The 24,825-nt window shown below is 42.0% G+C and overlaps 1 protein-coding gene across 1 annotated transcript in view; it reads left to right on the top strand.

Annotated features, from left to right (window-relative positions):
* Positions 1-24,825, top strand: part of FANCL (FA complementation group L) — an 85,789-nt gene that overhangs the window by 4,408 nt on the left and 56,556 nt on the right. Inside the window, exons 4-6 of the mRNA XM_077813967.1 lie at positions 150-206; positions 6,568-6,665; positions 20,053-20,149. Coding sequence (XP_077670093.1) covers positions 150-206; positions 6,568-6,665; positions 20,053-20,149 — 252 coding nt within the window. The remainder of the gene's footprint in view (positions 1-149; positions 207-6,567; positions 6,666-20,052; positions 20,150-24,825) is intronic.

The following is a 24,825-nucleotide window of genomic DNA, read 5'->3' as shown; positions in this document are numbered from 1 at the left end:
TTTAACTGAAATATAGTTTAATCTGTTGCATTTTCCCCCTATTTTACATTCTTTGATTTATTACAATATCAGAAAATAGATAATGAAACTAAAATTATTACTGAAACATACTGGATGGAGGAAATTAATTGATAACGTTTTCTCCCCAGAGGTTGCAACACTGTTCTGATCTGGTCAGTTTTATGTTGGAGCTTAAAACTATTTTGGTGAGTAATATATGCCAAGGGGGTGTTCAAGTGGTCTTAATTTTCACTTTCTCATTACTTGCCTTTTGTTTGGAAAGCTATGAATGAATTTGTTAGCTTTTTAAAGTTTAAAATGAACCTGATTAGAATACTGCAATTTTAGGACTACAGACTGCTCATTTATTTAGTAATTATAATATCTGGCATTAGTTCTTACTCATTAGACTACTTGGAATGTTCCGGAAGTAATAGTCCAGCAAGTGGACCTGTAAAAAAGGTACTTCCCTGATTGATTTTTTACCTCTGGTTTTGGTTTGGTACCCATCTTATAATCATGTAAAAGGATCCTTCTCTTGATATCGTCTTCACAGGGGTTTTTCTACATTTAAAAACAAACAAAAAACCCCACCATACTGGAGTAATGTGTTCTGTGTAGCGTGATTTGGGAACGCAATTCAAAATATAGTTCTGTCTTGTCTGAGGTAGGACTGAACCATGCTTAACTAAATTTTAAACAAGTCTGCCGACTGTGTTATGGGGTTTTTTACAGTGTAGATACATCCTTTTAGGAGAGTTGGCAGGTGTCTACACTATACTATTTTTTCTCCTCCCAGAATTTTTCCATTGTTGCTGCTACTAAGGCCTTGTCTACGCTACACAGTTTTGTCTGCAAAAGGCAGATTTTGCTGACAAAACAGTGGAGGTGTACACACTACAATACTTCTCCGCTGGCAAAACTCTCTTACTTTGCCGACAAAATAAAATCGTCTTGACAAGAGGTGAAGCTTTTTGCGGCAAAGTTAGATCAACAAAGCGTCCGTGTGGACCCTGCATTCGTTAGGTTGCCATAATTGGCCCTGGGAGAGATCCCCCAGTGCCCACTATGACTGCTCTGCTCACTGTTTTGAACTCTGCTGCCCTACATCAAGCAACACAGACATGTGCCCCTCCCCTTTCAAAGCCCCAGGAAGTTTCAGCCTGGAGAGCTCACATAACTACTGCCCATGTGAGTATGCCAGCTCCTGGAGCTCCTGGCAGCAAATGCACTCCTGCCTGGACTACAGGGGAGGGGGTGGATCTTCTTGGTCTGTGGGGAGAGGAGGCTGTGGTGGGAGAAGTTGGAGGGAATCACGGTATCAAAATATTAATGCAGAATCCTGCTCTCCCCAGCATTAGGATTGCATTGACGGGCAGGGCAGGCTGCTGCTGTGGGGTGGGGAGGAGAGAGATTGCTGTGATGTGCTGTGTAGAGTCGGGGAGGGAGGTGGGGGCTGATGTTGGGATGTCCCCTCCCCTACCCCCCCCCCCCACACTCTGCTGAGCTGGGGTGGCGAGGCCAGCTGTCTGTGCACCAGCTTCTGCCTCAGGATTGGTTGCTTCTGACTGCTGTCTGAACTTAGAGACAGCATGCTGAACCAGTCACGGTCCCCCAGCACACATACTTCCCATACACCAGGGATCCCCAAACTTTTCAGGGTCATGCCCCCTTTTATTCCTGTCTGTGCCCCCCGGCCAGTGCTGGGAGTGGAGCTGTGGCTCTCGGGGAGGGAGAGGGTAGAGAAGGGGGACTCATGAACAGGAGTGCAGGGGCTGCAGCTGGGGCAGGTCTGGGGCCAGGAGTGGAGCTGTGGCTGAGAGCGGGACTACACCTGGTGCCAAAGCTGGGGGCAGGCCCAGGAGCCAGGGCCATGGCTGGGGGTGGGGCTGGTGCAGAGCTGGGAGTGGAGAGGGACTGGGTGGTGCTCCCTTCCCCACCCCCTGGGGGGGCTGGCCCAGGCCCGGCCATGACCCCCCCCAATGCTCCTCTGTGCCCCACACTTTGGGGACCTCTGCCCTACACACACTCTGTTTCTGTCTCTATCTCTCATTTACTCCCTGTCTCTCACACACTCCTGTCTTCCCCTGTGGGCTTTTTGTGTTAGTGTTCAGCAATGTCAATTTGGTCATGTTACCGAGCGCTACTTTAAAAAGTGATTTAAAATGTGTTACTTTTCAGGCATACACAGCGGTCATTGCAAGCTTATAGCACGGTGCAAACAAACAATGCCAGGCTCAGCATACTACACAACACACGTTTCTGTGGCTCAGTATTAATATGCTCCTTCAAGGCATCCCCCAACCAAATAGCGTCCCCCCACCCCTGGTTGGGATCCTCTTATAACCTTGTGTTCGTAACGCATAGCACAATACTGAAGAGCAGTGCAGGATCCATGCTTTCTGACAGAGATGGCTAGGTTGCAGGTTACCAGAGCAGTTGAAAAGTGGCTGGCAATGTAGTAGGATGCCCATGGAACGATGGTATTGAGAAACCTTCATCATGTGATCCTGTACCTGCCCCTGTGAGGCATTGCAAACTCTTCCCAAAGCACCTTGCAGCGAGTTGCACAGTGGGATAGCTACCCACAGTGCACCGCTCTCTGTGTCAGTGCAAGACCTGCTGTTGTGGATGCGTTCAGCCAACACAAAGAGCATAGTATGGACATGCAAAAGTGGTTTAATTACCGGGGTGGCTGTACGTCGGCGTAATTAGCAGTAGTGGAAATATTACTGTAGATGGGGTGCAAGCAATTTAACAACAGTGTTGTGGCTCATCAAATGACATGGAGGTTTAAAGATGCTGGTGACTGCTGGCACCTTGTTTACACCAGTACTTCCACTGGTGATTCTGCACTAGTGGTAGCAAGGATGGGAAATTAAGGAAATAAGTCTAGTGTAGACAAAGTTTTGTTCTTTACCATGGTTAGAACACAATTCCTTATCATGGTTATAAACCTATTTGGACAAAATAAATGTAACAGGCGGGACACTCTTGTATTTAAGCATACTACTTAAACATAGGTAACATTTGTAGTGCACACAGGGCCTTAGCGTACATATAATCAGAATTGTTCGATAAATGCAAAATTAAATTCCAGAGTGTACATTGGTTCTCTATATGTCTCAAATGAAAACAAATACTTTGCAAACTTGTTAAGTTTGGTAATAAAGACCACCATGTAGTCAATAGACAAACGGCTCAACTCTTTGTCTACACTGGAAGATAAGTGGACAGTAGTTATACGTCTTTCTCAGAAGAGGACTGGGAAGAAATATAGCAGAATGTCAAACAATTGGTTCATCTGACTTTTCTGAAACAATAGTAAACAGATTTTACTGGATAGTGTGTACATAAAGCAGATATAGTTGATAATAAATGCTGAAGATTCTGCCACCATATTACCAAAATTGGAGCAATATACAAAAGTCAATTCACAATTCTAAATAAAAGTATCTGCCCCTCAACAGGCATTTATATACTGGAATTAGAAGATCAGATAAATTAACTCCAAGAAATAGATACTGTACTATGTCTGCAAGCAAAACATTTATTATTCAAAATGGAAATCTAACAGGCCTCTAGCTTATTTAGAAAGGATCACAGTTGTGTGTCATACACAGTTTTTATTTTCCCAAATCAAACTACTGGAGACACCAGATAACAAAGGGACAATAAAATCTGATGTCATGGATTGTTTAATGCTGTTGTGATATAACTCCTACATGATATATATATAGTTACAAATTTAATAACAGTTTCTTTTAACATACACTGATGACATGGGAAGTATTTATATATATAAAGTGGGCAGAATAGAATATTTTTCAGCCTATGCTTAGGTGTTCTTTCATTCGTGCTGGATTAATTCACTTAACATGAAATTAAGATGGAGAGACCAATGCTCAAAAAAGTGAGGTCAAATGATATCTTGTAAAGATTTGATATCTTGATTCAAGTATTCTAAAATATTTTGGGGTCTTTGTGCATCTGAGGACTGGCTATACGAATCTGCTCCATTTTCATCAAAGGAAAGTAACTCATCTCATTTTCAAAGCAATTTGTTCAGTGGTATTTATGGCTTATCCAAGACCTAGCAGAGTTATTAACAAAAGCATTGATGAGGGAGGACTGTGAGTGTGTTGTGTGAGAAAACAAGTGTTGTGGTAACTGGGAAAAATTGTTTACAAAGAAATTCTGAAGAGCAGTTGACATTTGAGCACTGTTTTTGTACATTGCTGTATTACTCAATTGTACTCTCTCAGTCTTTGCCTGTGTGGACAAGAGGGCAACTGTAGCCTGTTTCTTTCCACTCTATATGTAGTGTTTTACTCCCTGGGAGGTTACAAACTACTTCCTACACAAAAAAAGGGCTGCTCCTCTTCTGTGAAACATAGAAAAATGCTAATGAATCTGTTTCATGAATATTCTGTAGATTGACTCAGCAGACTGTTCCTTCACCTAAAGTAATAAAAATTTAAATTGAGAATATTGCAACAAAATATGTGGAAATACTAACCAGAATTTATTATGTGGAGCCCTGCTCTTTAAAGCCTTTCACTGGTTTTATATTAAACTTCTTTGGGAAAAATCTCTTTGATGTCGATGGTGTATTTCTGTTACTTTATCAGTAAATTACTATTTTTAATGGAAAATGTGTCCTTGAGTATCCCAGAATTTTTCTTCACGATGCCAAAATTTCACTTATTCTAGCTAATAATGAATTTTATACAGAATCTATATTTACTTTAAATATAATATACTAGATAGTGTTCTGTCTGGAAACTAATAAGGAGGACCTTGTTACATGATTTTCATCCCTTTTTGCAGAATTGTGCTGCAGTATTTGTTTTAATTTTGAAGTTTCTAGCTCTTATTACAAAGAGACATCTAAAATAGAAATAGATGCAAACAGCTGCCAAATCCAGGAATCTTGCTGTACACTTTAGTTTTAGGTTGCTCTGGAGTATATTGAGGTATGCTAATAAACACTACTTGTGAGGTTTTTTGGGAAGTCTTTGATAGTATTTTGAAGAGGGCATTCGTTAACCAACTTAGAGCCAGAGTGAAAGAGTTATAAGACAATCTCCTAACTGTAATGGGCAGTTTTCCTGAGAAAATATGGCATTGTTGACTGAAGTCTGTGATCACAGCTTTTCATCCACAATCCCATTATTGAATGTCAAATTAATGGCTTGAAAATCCCCACCATATGACTAAGACATCTATTTCAAATTGGCATAGTATACCTCCACCAAAAAAAAAACAAAACCTGGGACTCATTGCACACTTGCAGTAGGAGTGGTTTTCCATTTGATTGGGGTAGGAGCATTCATTCTTTCATTTCCCCCAATCCACCATTTAGTAGTCTTCGTTTGAGTGTTTTCTTTGTGTCTTTCTACCTGAGGTCTGTTAGAGTTAACTAGTGATATGGCTTTGGATTACCTGGTCCCTTTAATAAAACTTTTTTGTTTCACTCTGAACTGAAGAGAGTTTGGGTACAATATATAAGCACAGCAACAAACAATTGAGAAGATGGACAAGATTTAATGCAATAAGATCAATGCAGTTCTATTATAGAAACTTCATCTGGTTCATTCATAACTTTCCTGAAGGGTGCTGCTTTCTGTACAAATCTGTTCTGAAACTTGATTGCCTTGGTCTTCCTTTGAACTGGGCTTTTTCTGACTGTCCTATAGCCAATTCCCATTCATGATAAAGGCCTAAGTTATGTTTTCACATCTGCACTAATTCTCACCTCTTCTCCCCTTCCCCCTCTTTCCTGGATTCTCATTTCAGCCCCTGACTCCTTTCATACTTTGTGATTGAGACTACCAGTCTTCCTGAGAGGAGAGTCAATGAACACCTCTGATCAGTGGTTCTAGATTGGAAATATACCTCCAATTTTATTTTTTTTAAAAAATAATTTAACATTTTAAATATCATTCTAGGAAATGAGTATCACTGTGTATGAACACAATATGGAACATATGGTCTGATTTTTCTAAGGCCCTAGACTTGGTTGCTAGGATATTGGGGACAAGCACTTGACCAGCTCTTCCTCAACTTCATCCCCAAAGACCACATGGTATTAAAATCAGGAAATGGAATAGGTTTGGACTGGTATATGAACCTTTATGTACTAAGTTCTAAAAAAGACAGAGAGGATTTTACAAAGAAGTAAAGACTTGCCTTTGTGGCTGTGGAGCCCAGGAGGCAGCTATGCACTTAACAGAACCTTTTACTTTTGAAGTGAAGCGTTCTTTCAATCAAGATGCTTGACTTCAAATTTTTAAAAAGCACACTTGATATTTACATGTGAAGACTACAGTGTCAACATCTGTTTAAAAAACTATTTTGATCATTATCTGAAGCACTTTACCAAACTGCTTCTTCGTCTGCTTCATCTGGAGGCTAAAACAAAAGCAAATTAAATGTACCGTTAATTTTACTTAAACTTAATATTTTTGAATGAATTTTAAAATTGCATGACCGAATAGATGCAAAAGTACTGAAATTGTGTGCCATTTATAATGGTGTGTTTTAATGTGTTGTTTTTTTAAACAGGAAGCTGCTTTAAAGAATGCACAAGAGCTGCATGCACCTCCACCTCCAGAATACTACTCATACCTTGTCAGAGATATAGAAACGTTGGGTTGGAATAAGTATGTTTATTTTTCATTACTTAATAGAGATTATCTTTAGAATATCTATGCTGCAAAGTATCTGTGGTCAGTTAATTTAGTCTGAACAGGTCGAACAGTTTGGTAGCGAGATCATCAGTCTACTGCTTTTGCTTTTCTGAAACTATTATATGAACCAAAAGACCTATCACACTATTAAAAAAAATGACCTGAAGGGTAAGATGCTACATATTACTATAAAGAAATCAATTTTTATGTGTGCTATGAACTGTCAGCATAGACAATATTTTTAATACAACTTCTTTCTCCTTTTCTCTCCTGCTTTTTTCCTGAGTTGTATATCATTTGATCGTGACACTTTTCATTAAATAGTGAAAGATAAGTGATGTCACCATATCTGAGTTACATGTAGAAGGTAAAGCTACTGTTGCACCAGCAAATGAGTTTATCCTTTCATAAAAGCCTAGATGACACACAGTTGTTCTAACAAACTAGCACATAAAAAGAAAAGGAGTACTTGTGGCACCTTAGACTAACAAATTTATTTGAGCATAAGCTTTCGTGAGCTACAGCTCGCTTCATCAGAAGCTTATGCTCAAATAAATTTCTTAGTCTCTAAGGTGCCACAGGTACTCCTTTTCTTTTTGTGAATACAGACTAACACGGCTGCTACTCTGAAACCTAGCACATAAAAGTACATTACACTGTCTGAGGGGTGAATCTAACTCCTCCTTTGCAGTCATAAGGGGCTCCTATGCAGGGAGGCATTGTGGCTCCACTCTGTAAAAGAGGAAATGTGTGGATTTAGGGAGCCTGCTCGGGGCTGCAAACTGTCTGGGTCCATTCCAGCTCTTTCTGACCACTGTGTGTGTGGCAGATGTTCATATTGCTGTGACAACATGGCAGCTCATTGGCAGGAATAGTGGGAAACTCATAGATGAGAATCAACACCAGGGAATTTGGTCTCTCCATGAACAACTATTGCACATCAATTCTCTGGAGATGAGGTTGGTCTAGTAGTATCCTATAAGGTCTTCATTCAGCTGGCAATCAAGCCACCATTTTTTATAACATTTTTCATGTAACTGTACTGGATAGGGAGACAGCTGGGTATGCTTTCTGTGTGAAGAAAGCTCTCCAGGTGAGGGAATGGGCTCTAACCCATGAGACGTTCCTGCTTACTGCATATGTAGGAACAAAGATGAAATGACACAAGAACAGATGGATATAAACTGGCAAACAACAAGTTTAGGCTTGAAATTACACAAAGGATTCTAACCTTCAGAAGAGTAAAGTCCCAGAATAGCCTTCTAAGGAGAGCAGTGGGGTGTTAAAAACCTAACTGGCTTCAAGACTGAGCTCGGTAAATTTATGGAGGGGAGTGTCTGATGAGACTGTCTACAATGGCATGTGGTCCGTCGGTGCTAGTAGCAAATATATTCAACGGCTGGAGATGGGAAACTAGATGGGGGAGGGCTCTGAGTTACTATGATGATTTTTTCCCGTGTGTGTGTGTGTGTGTGTGTGTGTGTGGATGTGGATGGGTCTTGCTGATGTGCTCAGGGTCCAGATGACCGCCATACTTGGAGTTGGGAAGAAATTTCCTCCCAGGTCCGATTGGCAGAAACCCTGAGTTTTTTTCACCTTCCTCTGTAGCATGGGGATGGGTCAGTTTCAGGTTTAAACTAGAGTAACTGATGGATTCTTTGTAACTTGAAGTCCTTAAATCATAATTTGAGGACTTCAGTAATGCAGCCAGAGGTTATGGGTCTATTGCAGGAGTGGGTGGGCGAGGGTCTGTGGCCTGCAGTGTGCAGGAGATCAGACTAGATCATCATGATGGTCCCTTCGGGCCTTAAAGTCTATGAATCAAATAGCATTTAGACCACTTTAGATCTCAGGGCTCTCAAGTTTATAAGGAAATCAATATTCCAGGTGGAAATACTGAAATCCATCATTTCAGCATTATCTTCCCAAAATTTCCGAATATGAAAATAAATCTCCTGAAAAATCTATGGATGATATGACTGGGGAGAGTCATGCAGAGATTTTAGTATCTGTTACACTGAGAAGCATATTCTATACAAAGTATTGTCCTCTTGGACTTGTAACTTACACATGGATATTCACAAGTTTCATTCATCGGTCTAGCAGTCTGCTTGGGCCTAATTTTTAGGCCGTAACCAGACCCAAACACAAGAAGATTGAGGAGTTTTCCAACTCAATCCCTACCCTTCCCACCGAACTTGAGTCAGTGCTGTCAGCTCCTGCCCATGGGGTCAGTGCGGTGGCAGCTGCATGTGCCAATGGCTGTGCCCTGCTGTTACTGTCCACTGCATCTTTCTGTGGACTCAGAAGCACTGCAACTCATTGGCACACTCACTCAGCAGCGTGCACAGCCCAGCAAGCTGTCAGCTGTCAGCAGGAGCAAAGCATACCACTGTACCAATGTCATAGGCAGGAGGAGAGCTGAGCTAACTCAAGCCTGAAAGTGTCTGGTTGTTTTCCCACTCAACATTTGTAATTAGGTCCCATCAGATTTGGGTCAGGTTGCAGGGCTCCACATCCCTTCCTTCAAGTGGAAAGGAGACGTGTATCTGTATCTGGTTAACTTCTCAATGTGTTATGCAGACCTGGAAGGTATATCTAAAAATGTTTAGAAGCATGGCTCTGAGTGAACAGCTGGAAAGACCAATTACAGCTTTCACAAAAGTCCAAGTTATTGTCCAAGACAACTTTTATTTTGGAGGAGAGAAGAAAAGATAGCCTTTGATTTGCCAAACATTACATACCTCTCAAGATATAATCTGACTCAGCTCCTGGAATAATGGTCTTTGGTAGATAACTAGCAAAAATTTTGCTTCACTTCCAGCCAGGAATGGCAGCAATCCAGTATTTAAAGATCTTAGTCCAGATACAGAACTAGTATCTCTCAGTAAACTCATTCTTAATATAATTTAACAGCTACCTGATATCCGATCTAGAGATACTTGACCCCATATATTTGAACTCCTATGAGACTTGAAGGCAATGTCATCCAAGGAAGAGATATGGAGCATAACCTGTCTCATGTTATGGCCCATCAAGTTTGTTAGTTATTTCAAGCAAATGCTTTTGCAGAAAAATGGTGTATATATAATTGCTAAAAGGCAGAAAACATTCAGCATTGCTTAGAGAAGTAACCTTGTTAATGTTCTGGACAGAAGTGCTCACTCTATTCCTTAGGTTTTACACTAAGAAGAAAAATCAGTTTTGGCTGTTTCAGGAAGACACATTAAGAACTAAGGGAATGCAGTCTAGCCAATTTAGTCTTTCAGTGCATCATAAGTCAGAGTGGAAGCTTATTGATGAACGTATCTGCATTCAAGTCCACTTGGAAAACCAAAAGTAGTGCTACGTAAGGGAGAGACACTTGCGTGCAAAGGTTGTGGCATCCTTATCTCAGAAGTGGGCTAAATGGCTTCCTTTATTTCTTTCACCCCTCAGCCACAGAGGATAAAGATTGTGAAGGAACAGGCCACAGTGATGAGAAAATAATTATAATTGAGCTTTAGGTCTTTTGTTCTCAAACCTAATTTAAATGCATCTGGAACACCTCTCCAACTTCTGCTCACATACAACGCCTCCCCACATAGTGTAATCAGGGGCCTATTCTAATCAATATCCAGTGCTGCCTGGCTTATCTGGGATGCTGAGAGGAAGGAACTATGGTTATTTATTCAAAGACGGTGACATCTTCTTGCCATGTTGGAGGAAATTCACAAATTATGTCTATGTGTTGCTTTAAGTTTAGAGATTGGTATTACAAGGGACACACATCAGGGCAAAGTCAGCTGAAGCAAAGGATATTCTAGTGTTTTTACAATGAGGCTCAAGGCCAATGTTTCTGGGAAAGATGAGTCCGTAACTGCAGGTGTATTGCACTTTAAAAAACCCAGGAGAAACTCATCACCATCATATAAGACTCCTGAGGACCACCAATCTTATCAGTCCTCTGGCAATATGCAGATTCCTGTCATGATTTTGATCTGTGTGCTATGAGTCCTAATACCATCTCTCAGCTTCACATCTGGTAGATCTTAGTCTTTTCACCATACTCCTCATATGATAGGAAGTGGTGGTGTTGTCTTTCTGTATGAATTCAAATATACCGAGGAAGTAAAATGCATGTGAGGTTGTTACAGAACCTACAAAGGGATATATAGGAGAGACATGGGGGAGGGATAGCTCAGTGGTTTGAGCATTGGCCTGCTAAACCCAGGTTGTGAGATCAATGCTTGAGGGGGCCATTTAGGGATCTGGCGCAAAAATGGGGGATTGGTCCTGCTTTGAGCAGGGGGTTGGACTAGATGACCTCCTGAGGTCCCTTCCAACCCTGATATTCTCTGATTCATTCAAAACCTCAGGTAGAACTCCTCTTACTAATATGCACTATATGAAAAGAGCAGTGATTTTTGTGGGTGAAGAAATAACATGCTTCTTATGAGGAGGTCTCTAAGGCTGCTACAGGGCCTTTCATCTACACTTCTCAAACACTATACAATAGAACCTCAGAGTTGCGAACACCCGAGTTACAAACTGACCAGTAAATCACACCTCATTTGGAACCAAAAGTATGCAATCCGGCAGCAGCAGAGACCAAACCAATTGTGGTACAGTACTGTGTTAAACATAAACTACTAAAAAAAAAAAAAATTGACCAAGTAAGGAAACTGTTTCTGTACTTGTTTCATTTAAATTAAGTTGGTTAAAAGCTGCATTTTCTTCTACATAGTAAAGTTTCGAAGCTGTATTAAGTCAGTGTTCAGTAGTAAATTTTTGAAAAGAACCACCAAAACATTTTGTTCAGAGTTACGAACAGCCTTCATTCCCAAGGTGTTTGGCACTCTGAGGTTCCACTGTAGATTCAATGTCCTCACTCTTACTGATGCAGTGTTTAGTAGAAGGATGTTATCGAACGGAGTTCACAGCAATATCTAAGTTCCTTTTCAATTCTACAAGGGTAAGTTGAATCTGTTCTCTTCTCCTAGGGATGATTTTTTTTTTTTAACATCCCATTTTGAAGACTGTCTGACTTGGAGAACACTGAGAGGGAAAATTCTACCTTAGTGTGGATTTTCATTCTAGGACCCTCCATGTCAGACGCTCTGACCCTCCCTCCCTGCATTATGTCCAAGGTATTTTTTTTTCCCCTTGCTGTTCACTTAAGTAGTTTGAAAGGAAAGAGGGTGTTCGTCCAGGAAATCTCTGAATTTTATGTCAAGGACCTGTTGAATTTGAGTTGAATACCCTTTTATATGGTGTTTTTTTCAGCTTTGGAAGCTATTGTTCTGGAGAGTTCTTCCTGAGGGGCGGTCCTAAATCCAGGCTCAGAGCAAACATCTGACCTGCCCCAGTTGCCACTGAGATGGGTAATGCTCACCATGGAAACTGTCTGACATGGAGGGTCCTAGAATGAATATTCCCTTAAAACAGAATTTTCCCTTTCTGTTATGTACCTAAATAGGTGACCTGTGGAAATCTAAAACCACTGATGTCAAATATTTCTGAGAAGATGTACCCAATAACAATCGGTCAGATTTTATATCAGCTTCAACTTCTGGACAGAAATAAGATGTAGCCCTATGTAGGGCACATTGCAGTAGTTTAGTTTGGAGCTAACAAGGCAAGGTTTGGTTTTGAGGAAAAACTGGCACAACCTTCTGGCCCTAGCTGCTATGTGCTCTTCTGGTAGCACCAACCAGATTCTTAAATTCTGCACCTTGCCCTGTGATGCTACTCAAGCCCCTGAAATAGATGAAGTGATATCATCTCTACCATCTCTTCCATTTGTTTTCACCACCACCTGTGTGGGGGGGGGGGGGGGCAAGGGGGAGGGACAAAGAGGCCATACTTGCACAGTGGGGGATTCTATCCTGGGAAGCAGTGACTCTGAAAAAGATGTAGGGATTATGGTGGATAATCAGCTGAACATGAGCTCCCAGTGCAATGTGTGGCCAAAAGGGCTAACTTAGTCCTTGAATGCATAAACAGAGGTATATTGAGTAGGAGTAGAGGGGTGTAACTGGGCGCAGACTCACCAGCAGTGCCTCCTGCTGGTCATCTCCAGGAATTAGCTCACCAGCCTCCAGAGTGCCCTCTTCAGGCTGGTGTCTCGCCTTGCTGCTGGCTCCCGTGTCCCTCCCAGGACTCCGGTGCCCCTTTCACTGGATGCTGCCCCCTGCCAGTACCCCACAGTTCTGGGTCTCCCCCTCCCAGGGGAACCCCCACCCACTATCCCTACCTCACCTCAGTCGTAGGCTCCTACCAGTCACCAGTTAGCCCCCGTGCCCTGCGGCAGACTGCAGTATGAGCCACTCATCACCAGCAAGGTTGGGTTTGGATGTGCTGCCTCTGCCTACCCGTGGCTGCCCCTGCAACCCCCGTACCTAACAGGCCTTAGCAGGCCCTCAGCCTGGGGCTTTCCTAGGCTGGAACTCCCAGGCTCCCTTGGCCTTTCCCCAACCCTGCTCCAAACTAGATGTCCTGCTCGTCACCTTGCAGCCAGGCCCTTCTCCCTGCAGATGGAGGCTCTCTGGGCCTCTAGCTCACAGCCTTTATAGAGCCAGCTGGGCCCTGATTGGAGTGTGGTCCCCCCAGCTGAGGCTGCTTCCGCAATCAGTCCCGCTGCCTCCCTTCTACAACAGCCCTCCCTCAGGGCTGTTCTAAACCCCTCTGGGCCCGAGTGGGTGTCCACCCCACTACAAGGGGTTATTTTATCTCTCCATTTGGCACTGGTATGACTGCTGCTGGAATACTGTGCCCACTTCTGGTGTCCAGAATTCAAGAAGGGTGTTGCTAAATTCGAGAGGGTTCAGAGAAGAGCCATGAGAATTACTAAAGGATTAGGAAACATGCCTTATAGCGATAGAATCAAGAAACCCAATCTCTTTAGTTTAACAAAGTGAAGGTTAAGGGCTGATTGCAACCAAATCTAAAAGTACCAACATGGGGAACAAATAATTAATAATGGGCTATTCAATCTAGCAGAGAAAGAGATACCACAACCCAGTGGCTGGAAGTTGAAACTGTACAAATTCAGACATGAAATAAGGCTTACATTTTTAACGGTGAGATTAATTAACCATTGGAACAATTTACCAAGGGTCATGGTGGATTCTCCATCATGGACAATTTTAAAATCAGGATTGGATGTTTTTCTAAAAGATATGCTCTTGGAATTGTTATGGGGGAGTTTTATGGCCTGTGTCATTCAGAAGTTCAGACTAGATTAACACAATGGTCCCTTTTCTCCTTGAAATCTATGAATCTATCAACATCCTCTCAGATTTCTCCAGACTGTGTCTCAACCAGCCAGTTAACTCTTCTCCATGCCCCAGTGTCTTCCAAACACTGGCCAAGGCAATTGACCTATGGGTGGATGAAGTGATAGAGAGACAAAGGTGGGAGTCATCAGCATACTGAAGGCACCACAACCCCCCCATCTCCTGACTAATCCTCCCAATTACCCTAAATACACATTGGATGGGAGAGTGACCAGATGGAAACCTGCAGAACCCCACATGAGAGCTCCCTCAGAGAGAGAGCGAGAGAGCAGCTATCCAATAGAAAAGAACAGAGCCATCCAAAAAACAGCTCTAGCCTCTTCTGCTGGGATCCACAAAGGAGTTAGCTTTGATATTGTTGGCATGAAGTGTTGCCATCTGGCATTTAATAATAGCATGGTGATGAAATCTTTATTCACTACCAAGAGGTCATCTACCAATGTAACCAGAGCAGTCTATTCCATACCCTGGTTGGCACCCATACTGAAAAGAGTGCAAGAGGTCTGAGGCTACCAGATATTCAGAGTTGCTTTCCCCCCACTTTTTCAATAGCCTTAACCAGAAAAGATAGATGAGATATTGACAAGTAAAACTGTCAAGTGGTGATTTCTTCAGCAGATACCAAACTAATACTTTCTTATGAGAAGCCATAATCTGCCCTCCCTTAAGGAGAGATGGGCAATGTCTATTGATAAAAGACCCAGTTCTTTTGTACAAGCCTTTTACTAGCCAAAAAGAACATGGTTCCTGCTTGTAATTCACAGGATGAAGTTTCCCCTGCGTATCTAAGTGAGCCCCCTGGCTAAAATGCAGGCAAAGAAGACAGAGTATTTTTTATATGTGTAACAACAAAACAACCGTAGGACTTTCCAATGCTGTGAACTCTCAGACAATACATTTAGTCTTCTGTTCCTATCTACTGTGATCATCACAAGTGCATCTAATTTGCACACCCCTAGGAGCTAACAGTTCGTAGTTGATGGAATGTACCTGAGATCAAACTCCATGTTCTGGAACTGAGAGCTACAAGGTGGGTTATCAATTTTTTTTCTACTACTGATAAGACAGTATTGTTCAAGACACTGACAAGAAGATAGTCATGTGTTACATCAACAAACAAGGTGTTCAGTCCCAACAGCTTTGCGAGGGCATGGCTGTGTGGAACTGATGCCTAGCTCATCAAGTGCATCTTATGTCTGTGTTTGGCAAGCACAGGTAGTGCACTAACAGAGAACACTGTGGGCACAGACTTCAGAGACTACATGGCCAGTGATACATCTACACTACGGAGACTATACCAGCATAGTTATGTCAGCGCACAAGTGTGCTGTGTTCTCTTTTCTCTTCCAGAGCAGGGCTGAATACAAACAGTTAAGTTAAAGGCACCACAGCCCCCCGTCTCCTCAGTAATCCTTTCCACTGATCCCACTGGTGAGCAAAAATATGCGAGAAGAGTGCATGGGTCATAGTAATTCCTCCAGCATCTAGACCAGGGTTCTCAACCCACAGCCCTCTTCTGGTCCAATCAGTGCACAGCAGTGGCCACTGACATCCTCAGGGCCATATAGGTACTATATATATTGTGTGGATGTGGCCTAAGTAACACAGAGAGCTGCATATGCAGCCCACAATGGTTATCAGGTTGAGAATCACTGGTCTAGACTGTATTTCTATATGAATTTTGTGCACCTCAGTATCTCCTACTAATGCCATTGCACTTGCTGACTCCCAATCTCTAACTGTTCCACTTTACAGCCTGGATCCTGGGAGATTGACTATTTCTGATTTGGCATGCTCTGAAGTTCAAAAGATTCTGCTGGAATCCGAAAAGCCACTGATGGTGAAATACTAAACTCAGACATGGAAAAAGGTTTTCACTAGGGCTGTTGATTAATTGCAGTTAACTCATGCAATTAACTCAAAAAAATTAATCGTGATTAATTGCAGTTTTAATCGTACTTTTAAGCAATAGAATACCAATTGACATTTATTAAATATTTTTGGATGTTCTTCTACATTTTCAAATATATTGACTTCAGTTACAACACAGAATACAAAGTGTACAGTGCTCACTTTATAATACTTTTATTACAAATACTTGCACTGTAAAAATGATAAACAAAAGAAATAGTATTTTTCAATTCATCTAATACAATACCATAATGCAGTCTCTTTCTCGTGAAAGTGCAACTTACAAATGTAGATTTTTTTTGTTACGTAACTGCACTCAATAACAAAACAATGTAAAACTTTAGAGCCTACGAGTCCACTCAGTCCTACTTCGTGTTCAGCCAATCACTAAGACAAAAAAGTTAGTTTACATTTATGGGAGATAATGCCGCTGGCTTCTTATTTACAATGTCTCCTGAAAGGGAGAACAGGTGTTCGCATAGCACTTTTGTAGCCGGCATTGCAAGGTATTTACATGCCAAAAACGCTAAACATTTGTATGCCCCTCCATGTTTAGGCCACCATTCCAGAGAACACGCTTATTTAAAAAAATAATGGGTTAATTAAATTTGTGATTGAACTCCTTGGGGGAGAATAGTATGTCTCCTGCTCTGTTTTACCTGCATTCTGTCACATATTTCATGTGACAGCAGTCTCAGATGATGACCCAGAACATGCTGCTTGTTTTAAGAACACTTTCACTGCAGATTTGACAAAATGAAAAGAAGGTACCAATGTGAGATTTCGAAAGATAGCTACAGCACTCGACCAAAGTTTTAAGAATCTGAAGTCCCTTCCAAAATCTCAGAGGGATGAGGTGTGGAACATGCTTTTAGAAGTCTTAAAAGAGCGACACTCCAATGCGGAAACTACAGAACCCGAACCAATAAAAAAAGAAAAATCAATCTTCTGCTGGTGGCATCTGACTCCTATGATGAAAGTAAAGATTCATCGGTCTTCATTGCTTTGGATCGTTATTGAGATCCCCTCATTAGCATGGATATAATAGCTCTTTGGAATGGGAAGCATGAAAGGACATATGAATCTTTAACGCATCTGGCATGTAAATATCTTGCGGCACCGGGTACAACAGTGCCATGTGAACACTTGTTTTCACTTTCATGTGACGTTGTAAACAAGAACATTATCTCCTGCAAATGTAAACACTTGTTTGTTCAAGTGACTGACTGAACAAGAAGTAGGACTGAATGGATTTGTAGGCTCTAAAGTTTTACATTGTTTTATTTTTGAATGCAGTATTTTGTACATAATTCTACATTTGTAAGTTCAACTTTCATGATAAAGAAATTGTATTACAGTACTTGTATTAGGTGAATTGAAAAATACTAATTCTTGTGTGTTTATAGCACAAATATTTGTAGTAAAAATAAATATAATGTGAGCACTGTACACTACGTTCTGTGTTGTAATTGAAATATATTTGAAAATGTAGAAAACATCCAAAAATATTTAAATAAATGATATTCTTGTATTATTTAACAATGCAATTAATCGCGATTCATTTTTTTTAATTGCTTGCTAGCCCTAGTTTTCACTAGGTAATGTATAACAGCTTGCCTCCAAGCTCTGCATCTCTGTTATGGATTATTTAATATTAAAGTCTTACACCTTGATTAGAGATAAAGAGAGGCTATCTGTGTACTCTTTCAGTCTGTCATCCACCAGTGGAGAGTTCTAGAGGTCAAAGTTTATTATTTCCCCCATCCCACGCTCTAAGGGGTAAGGATTTTCAGATTGATTTTAAATTCACTAGTACATCATAGAGGATTCGCGTGTGTATTTTCCTGAGGATCTTTTCCAACATTTCAAACTGTTAAGATGGCAATTGAAATTTTTTTAAAAACAACTTTTTGCAAAGATATATTGTCAATAAATTCTAAAACAAAAAAGTATGTGTGGAAAAGTGGGAGATAGGTGTTACTTTCGCTTGGATTTTTTTATATGGTAGGTGTATATAGGTATATTATTGCACAAATACACATGGTTTCTCTATCATAGCACCCTTTCTGAAGACATTTCAAAACTTGGTAGTTTTTGCAGTGTGCCTAGTTTCCAGCATCCATGAAATTGACTGGAGGGTCTTTCCAAGCTAAGGTCTTGAATGTGATCATGCTGCTGGCATGATACTATTTATTTATAACAGTTGTATATGTATTTTTTTTTATTTTTAAAGGCACACTAAGGGTTGTTAGGTCTTTACAATTGCCCTAATTTGATATTAACCATTTTTTGGACTTACCATAAGGATTCCAGTATTTTTAAATAAAACTTTTTCACAGAACTAAAGACTTGTTTCCTTTGTAACAAGTGTGTTTGAGATAGAATATGTCCATCAGTTTCCAATGAACAGTAAACCAATTTTGGATCTTGTTCTGAAATATACAGGGCAACTGTCAAGGTAGGTTAATCTTAAATCCTAACAATCTTGACAGCGTCTCTTTAATTTTTTTTCTCTATTTTTTTTGCTATCTGATCTGGTGATGCTTTGTGGCAGGCACCAGTTACACTACATATTGGGCATGACACTACATTTTTCTCTACTATCCATTTCCTTGTTTAACTATATGAAATCATGTTTTGTTTTTCTCAGCAACTATAAGTGAAGGATGGATTTAGAATCTCTTAATCCTCACTTTATAAAAACTTGCTATGGGGATCTGGTGCAAGGTTTTTGAAAAAGATGGGATTAATGATTTTCTGATTGAAAATGGAGATGTAGACTAGAGCCAAATTTATACTGGGTTTAAATGAATGCAGATCAATTGATTTAAGCTTAATTACACCTTGTCATGTAAGTCCTGAATTCAACTCTTAAATTTTCTATGGAAAATGATATTAGTGTCAAATTACCCAAAAGAACTTTGAATCATTTGATATCGTACATGAAAATTAGATGACATTATTTCATGATTAATGCATCCTTTTTCATATCCCCAACTCTACCACTTTTCTATTAATTTTTTTCCAATGCCTGCATATTTGATGCTGTGTGCGGTGGAGTACAAATGTTTTCCTTATTTTCTTCTTTTCACTATTTTCTTCTGCTTCTAATCCAAGAGCATGCATATCCTTCAGTTCAGACCTATTTTTTTCTGCTTTAATAAGAATTCCTCTGCCCAGCTTCTCTTGAAAGAGAGCCATTTGCCCAGTGTGCTGACTCCAGTGACTGGACTAGCATGTAATGGTTTTTATTTAAAAAACCTGTTAGGCAGGTCAGCAGGCAGAAGCTAGTTTTGAACTCGAATGGGCCTTGTCATCAGTATAGGTGATAAGTTCTGCAATATGCTTAGACTGCTTTTTATCTTTACAAGAGAATGGTATTGTAAAAGTGTCAAAATATCCACATGCCCAGTTCACTGGTAAATATTCAGCTAAGTTAGAACATCTTTGGCAATAGTTTAAACTACTCAAGGGACCTTATTTCCAAAGAATGGTATATTTTAAAATGTATTGGTCTCCATTGTAGTAGGAAACTTAAATCTGTGGCATCTTAAACAAAATTCCTGTATTGGTTATACGTTTAAAAACTTAGCAACCTTCAGTATGCACTTAACACTTGTTTGGGTACATGTATACTGTATAAAACTGTCATAACATGAAAGAAAATTATTGTAAATTACTTTATACCTGTTCTAATACTGTATTTTCTTCAGAAAATTGATTTGTGTATATAAACCAATACCAACTGAATTTTCTAAAATAACAGTATTGATCATAAAAGAAGTTCATTGAGGAGAAAAGCAAATAGAGAACATAAAAGTCTTGTAATGTAAGAAACTGCAGAAATGGAGTAAGGAATTTGACAGAAAGTTTAATGTGTACATAAGTAGAGGCTGACAGGAACATGCTGTGTGTGTCAAAGGTTCCAGTGATGGAAAACTGAAACATAGTGTTCACTGACCACAGCATGAGCCTTGACACGCATTGTAAATAACCCAGAGATATATGACTGCATTAAGTAGTAGACTGATGTATTAACAGCAGTAAATCTACAATTGGCTGGCATGCAGGACTTCCACTGATTAATATTTGTAACAGACTAATTAGGAATATAGCAAAGATTACGAGTTATAATTCCCTCTTATACTACCAGAGTTTTCTTTTCCTTTCAGAGTCGTATATGTAGATACTGGCCTTAATACCATCAAGCTAAAAGGAGAAGACTCTTGTGGTCGACAGCATCTAATCACGCTGAAGTTAAATGCAAAGGTGAATTTATTTGTGGGAAAATACTTTAAGAAAATATGACCAGAAAGGATGGATTCCTCTTTTTTTTGTCTTTTATAATGAAGTTAGTGAACTGGTTTCTTTCCAAACCTCTTGCGTGCTTGTCCTTTATCTTCAGGTGGTTTGAACAATGATTAAATCAGTGAATGTTGTTCTGAAGACTTTTTTTTAAGACCAGTTTAAAACTCACACTGTATAATAGTAATCTAAAAGTATCTTTTGATATAAAGTTGTACTCCATTTGCAAAAACCTTCTGTTACAGGTTAGCATCCAGTGCCATTTCGGAAACCTTCATTCTTTGAGTGCTTGCTCATGTTCATTCCAATGTAGGTGTGCATGTGCCAGATGCACTGTTGCTGGAAAGTTTGTCCCTCAGTGGTATCTGTCGAGTCGGCTCTGGTGCCCCCTGGAGTCATGCCCTCATGGTGTGGTATATAGGGGCCAGCTGCCCCGCTGCTCCCTCAGTTCCTTTTTACCACCCGTGACAGTTGCTGGAACATACTCATCTCTTGCGTCTCGCAAGTGTTGCTCTCAGTGGACTTTATCTGTAAATAAATTGTAAATAGTTATCATTCAATTACATTAGTGTAGTTAAGTAAGTATAATATAGTTAGCAGTGTTCCTCACTTTGTGGGGTAGCCTGCATTGGGCACCAGGATATGCTTCAGTCCCAGGGTTTCAAACAGTGTGTGGTGTGCCACAAACTGATGCCAGTGAATGACCTGCATGATAACTGTCTTAAGTTCCTGGGAGAGGCCCACGTTCAAGAATGGTGCAAGATCTGTAGGGGTTTCAAACTCAGGACTAAAAAGGACAGGGACAACAGACTTAAGTTCCTCCTGATGGAGGCGGCTCTTTGTCCCACCTTGGAGCCTCAGGCGGAATTGGCACCGAGCACTTCGATGTTGGTCAGAAGTGCCCCAGCGTCCTTGAAAAGAGGTATAGTGCCATTCCTCCTCACTGGCACCGTGGAAGGATTGAGCGGCCTGGGATTCCTGGCACCATCATTCATCCCTAGGTGCACAGGAAACTGGCACCAGCCTCTTGGCACTACTTGTCATCACCGGTGCCAAAGAAAAAGCACAGGAAGATAGACTGGGGGCGCTCCCTGACCCTGAGACCTGTGATCAATAGGGACTCAGAAAGTGTGCGACCCATGCTGGGCCGCTCTGAGGCTCTGGCAGGGTGTGTGGCTCCATCGACTTTTGGCCCTGGGAAGAGTGCTATTGAATCCAGTGCCAATGGATTCCCCACCTAGGGATGGCCACTGTGGCATGTTGTCCCTATCTTTTCCATCAATGCCAGAGACCTTTGAGGCTGGGAGGAACCTTCTTTCATTCACGATGCCACCATCCCTGGCTGGTCGTGAACTGTCTGTTGCAGGTCCGGCACCATGGGACGCCAGGGCACCAAGGCAGGTGCCTTTGAATGCAAGCCTGCAATGATGGCACATCACTGCTCTCCTTCGTGGCACTGCTCTCCTGTGCTGGTCAGCACTGCACCACCATGATTGCCCAGGAGTGAGTCCTCCGGCTTGGTTTCGGAGGCAGAATCCTATGCCTTGCCCAGGAGCAGACATTGCTCTGACCAGAGACACCTAGCGCCGGACATGAGACAGGGTATAGCCAGAGGAGGAACAGGGGCTACAAGAGAGGGCCTCCATCTCAACCCTCACTTGCCCAGATATCTGCCCCCTCGAGACACTTGGCAGGGTCCAAACAGACCTTTTGAAGGTACACATGAGGATGGTGTACCAGGACAGCCTCTGGATCCTATTTCCCCTATGGTTGTGGACTGGTTGTCCCACTTCTACTGGACATGGACCCGCATTGCCATGGGCTGTTGGGTATTGCGCATGGTGGAAGTGGAATATATCCTGCAATTCAGTTGTTCCCCTCCTTCCCACCCTCCCTTCCTATCCCTTTTCAGGGACCCTTCTCATGAAACTTTTAGCCTAGAAGGTGCAGTTGCTTCTAAGGGTGGGAGCAGTGAAAGAGGTTCCAACGGAGCTAAGGGGACGGTGGTTCTACTCCTGTTACTTTAGGATCCTAAAAGCCAACGGTGACCTCAGACTGATCTTGGATCTGCGAAACTTCAACAGATTCATGAAGAAGCTGAAGTTCCGCATAATCTCTCTGGCTTTGATTATCCCCACTCTGGATCCAGGGGACTGGTATGCCATGCTTGACTTAAAGGATGCGTATTTGCACATTGCTATCTCTCAAGGTCTCAGAAGATACATAAGCTTTATGGTAGACCACAAGCATTATCAGTTCATAGTGCTACCCTTTGGTCTGTTGGCAGCTTCTTGGGTGTTCATGAAGTGCATGGCAGCCTTCCTGAGGAGGAGAGGGGTGCAAGTATACCTCTGCCTGGACAACTGGCTGATCAAAGGTCGATCCAGAGACCAGGTGGAGGCACACGTCAGATTGATACAGTCAACTTTCCAGGATCTGGGACTATTGATAAACATGCAAAAATCAACACTTTCTCCAGTTCAGAGAATAGAATTCATAGGGGCAATCCTTGACTTGAAGTGGGCCAGAGTGTTTCTCCTAGAGAGCCGATTTATAGCTGTAGAGGCACTCGTACGAAGTCTATGGAGTCACCTCATCACAACAGCGAGGAACTGCTTGAAGCTTCTGGGACACATGGCATCCTGTACCTATGTGGTGCAACATGCACGTTTAAATCCCCTTCAGTCTTGGCTGGTGTTGATATATACATACTAGACCAACACCATCTGGACAAGGTGGTCTGTCTTCCACCATCGGTGATTTCCACCCTCGTTTGGTGGTGGCTGGATCTGAAGATGCTGTGTGCAGGCATTCCTTTCTCAAGACCTGAATCTGCAAAGTCTCTAGTCACGGACACTTTGAAGATGAGATGGGGGAGCCCACTTGGGGACCCTCAAGACCCAGTGTCTCTGGTCATCGGAGGAGCTAGAGTTACACATCAATGTGAGAGAGTTAAGGGCAGTGTGTGTAGCCTCCCAAGCGTTCTGACCCAACCTGGAGGGCAACTGTGTAGTGGTCCTCACAGACAACACAACAGTAAGGTTTTACATAAACAAGCAAAAGGGAGCTTGCTTCTCTCCATTATGTTAGGAGGCTCTGAGCTTATGGGACTTTTGTATGATCCATTCCATTCACCTTGAAGCCTCATACCTACTGAGGTCTCAGAATGAGTTAGTGGACTATCTCAGCAGATTCTTTTCCATCCATCACAAGTGGTCCATTCGCCCAGACATCTTGAACACTGTTTTCCAGAAGTGGGGATTTCCCCAGCTGGATCTATTCACAACAAGGCACAACAGAAAGTGCCCTCAGTTTTGCTCCTTCCTTGGACACAGTTCAGATTCACTCACGGATTCTTTTCTCCTTCCCTGGATTGGATGGCTCTTCTATGCGTTCCCTTCCACTCCTGTCATTCACAGGGCCCTGTTCAAAGTCATGCCAGCACTGGTTCACCACTCTGCTGGACCTCTCGGTAAACACACCATTCAGCCTGCCACTGTTCCAAGACTTGATCTCTCGGGATCCTGGTCACCTGTTCTACCTGAACCTCACATTGCTTCACCTGATGGTATGGAAGCTCCATGGCTGAACCCAGCAGAACGGTCCTGTTCAGCATAGGTTTGTGAGGTGCTATTGGGGGGCAGAAAACTGTTGACTAGAGCCACTTACCTGGCAAAATGGAAGAGATTGTCGATCTGGTTGATGAGTAAAGGTGTTTCACCTACTGAGTCCTCACTGAACTTTATTTTGGATTACTGCTTCATTTAGAGCAGGAAGACCTAATTGTGTCTTCTATAAGAGTCCATCTAGCTCCGATCTCTGCATTTCACCCCTGGATGGGCGGCCGGTCAGTATTCTGAAACTTAATCTCTGGCCGCTTTCTGAAGGGGTTGGAATGACTCTATTTGCAGTACGACAACCACGCCTCCTTGGGATCTAAACTTGGTTCTGACGAGGTTGATGGAGGCCCCCGTTTGAGCCACAGACCAAAGAGCATGTTGCCAATCTGTCCTGGAAGATGGCCTTCCTTATTGCCATCACCTTGGCTAGATGGGTTTCAGAGATCCAGACCCTTACCTCTGAGTCACCATACAAAGTCTTTTTCAAGGACAAGTTGCAGCTGCAGCCACGCCTGTCATTTCTTCCGAAAGTGGTCTCACAATTTCATAGTAATCAGGACATCTTCTTCACAGTTTTCTATCTTAAGCCGCATGCAAGCAGGGAGGAACAGAGGCTCCATTCGCTGGATGTGAGATGTACACTTGCTTTCTATATAGAGAGAACCAAGCCCTTTAGAAAGACCACTAAACTGTTTATAGCCATTGTGGATGGGATGAAAGCAGTCCAGTGTCAACCCAGGGAATCTCATCATGTATCACATTGTGTATCCTCACTTGTTATGACCTGGCAAAAGTCCCAGCTCCTTGTTTGAAGGCTTACTCTGAGAGTGCAGGTGTCATGGGCGGCGTTTGTGGTGCAGGTTCCAATCAAGGATATCTGCAGAGCAGCGACCTGGTCCTCAGTCCATACGTTTGCATCCCACTACGCCATCACCCAACAAGCCAGAGATGATGCAGGCTTCGGTTAGTAACCATTTTTCATGATCACTCAGTCAGAAGACTAAGCCTGTAACAGGTGTT

The sequence above is a fragment of the Eretmochelys imbricata genome, chromosome 3 (genome assembly GCF_965152235.1).
Source record: "Eretmochelys imbricata isolate rEreImb1 chromosome 3, rEreImb1.hap1, whole genome shotgun sequence".
NCBI lineage: Eukaryota > Metazoa > Chordata > Testudines > Cheloniidae > Eretmochelys > Eretmochelys imbricata.
This window is presented reverse-complemented; position numbering and strand designations above follow the sequence as displayed.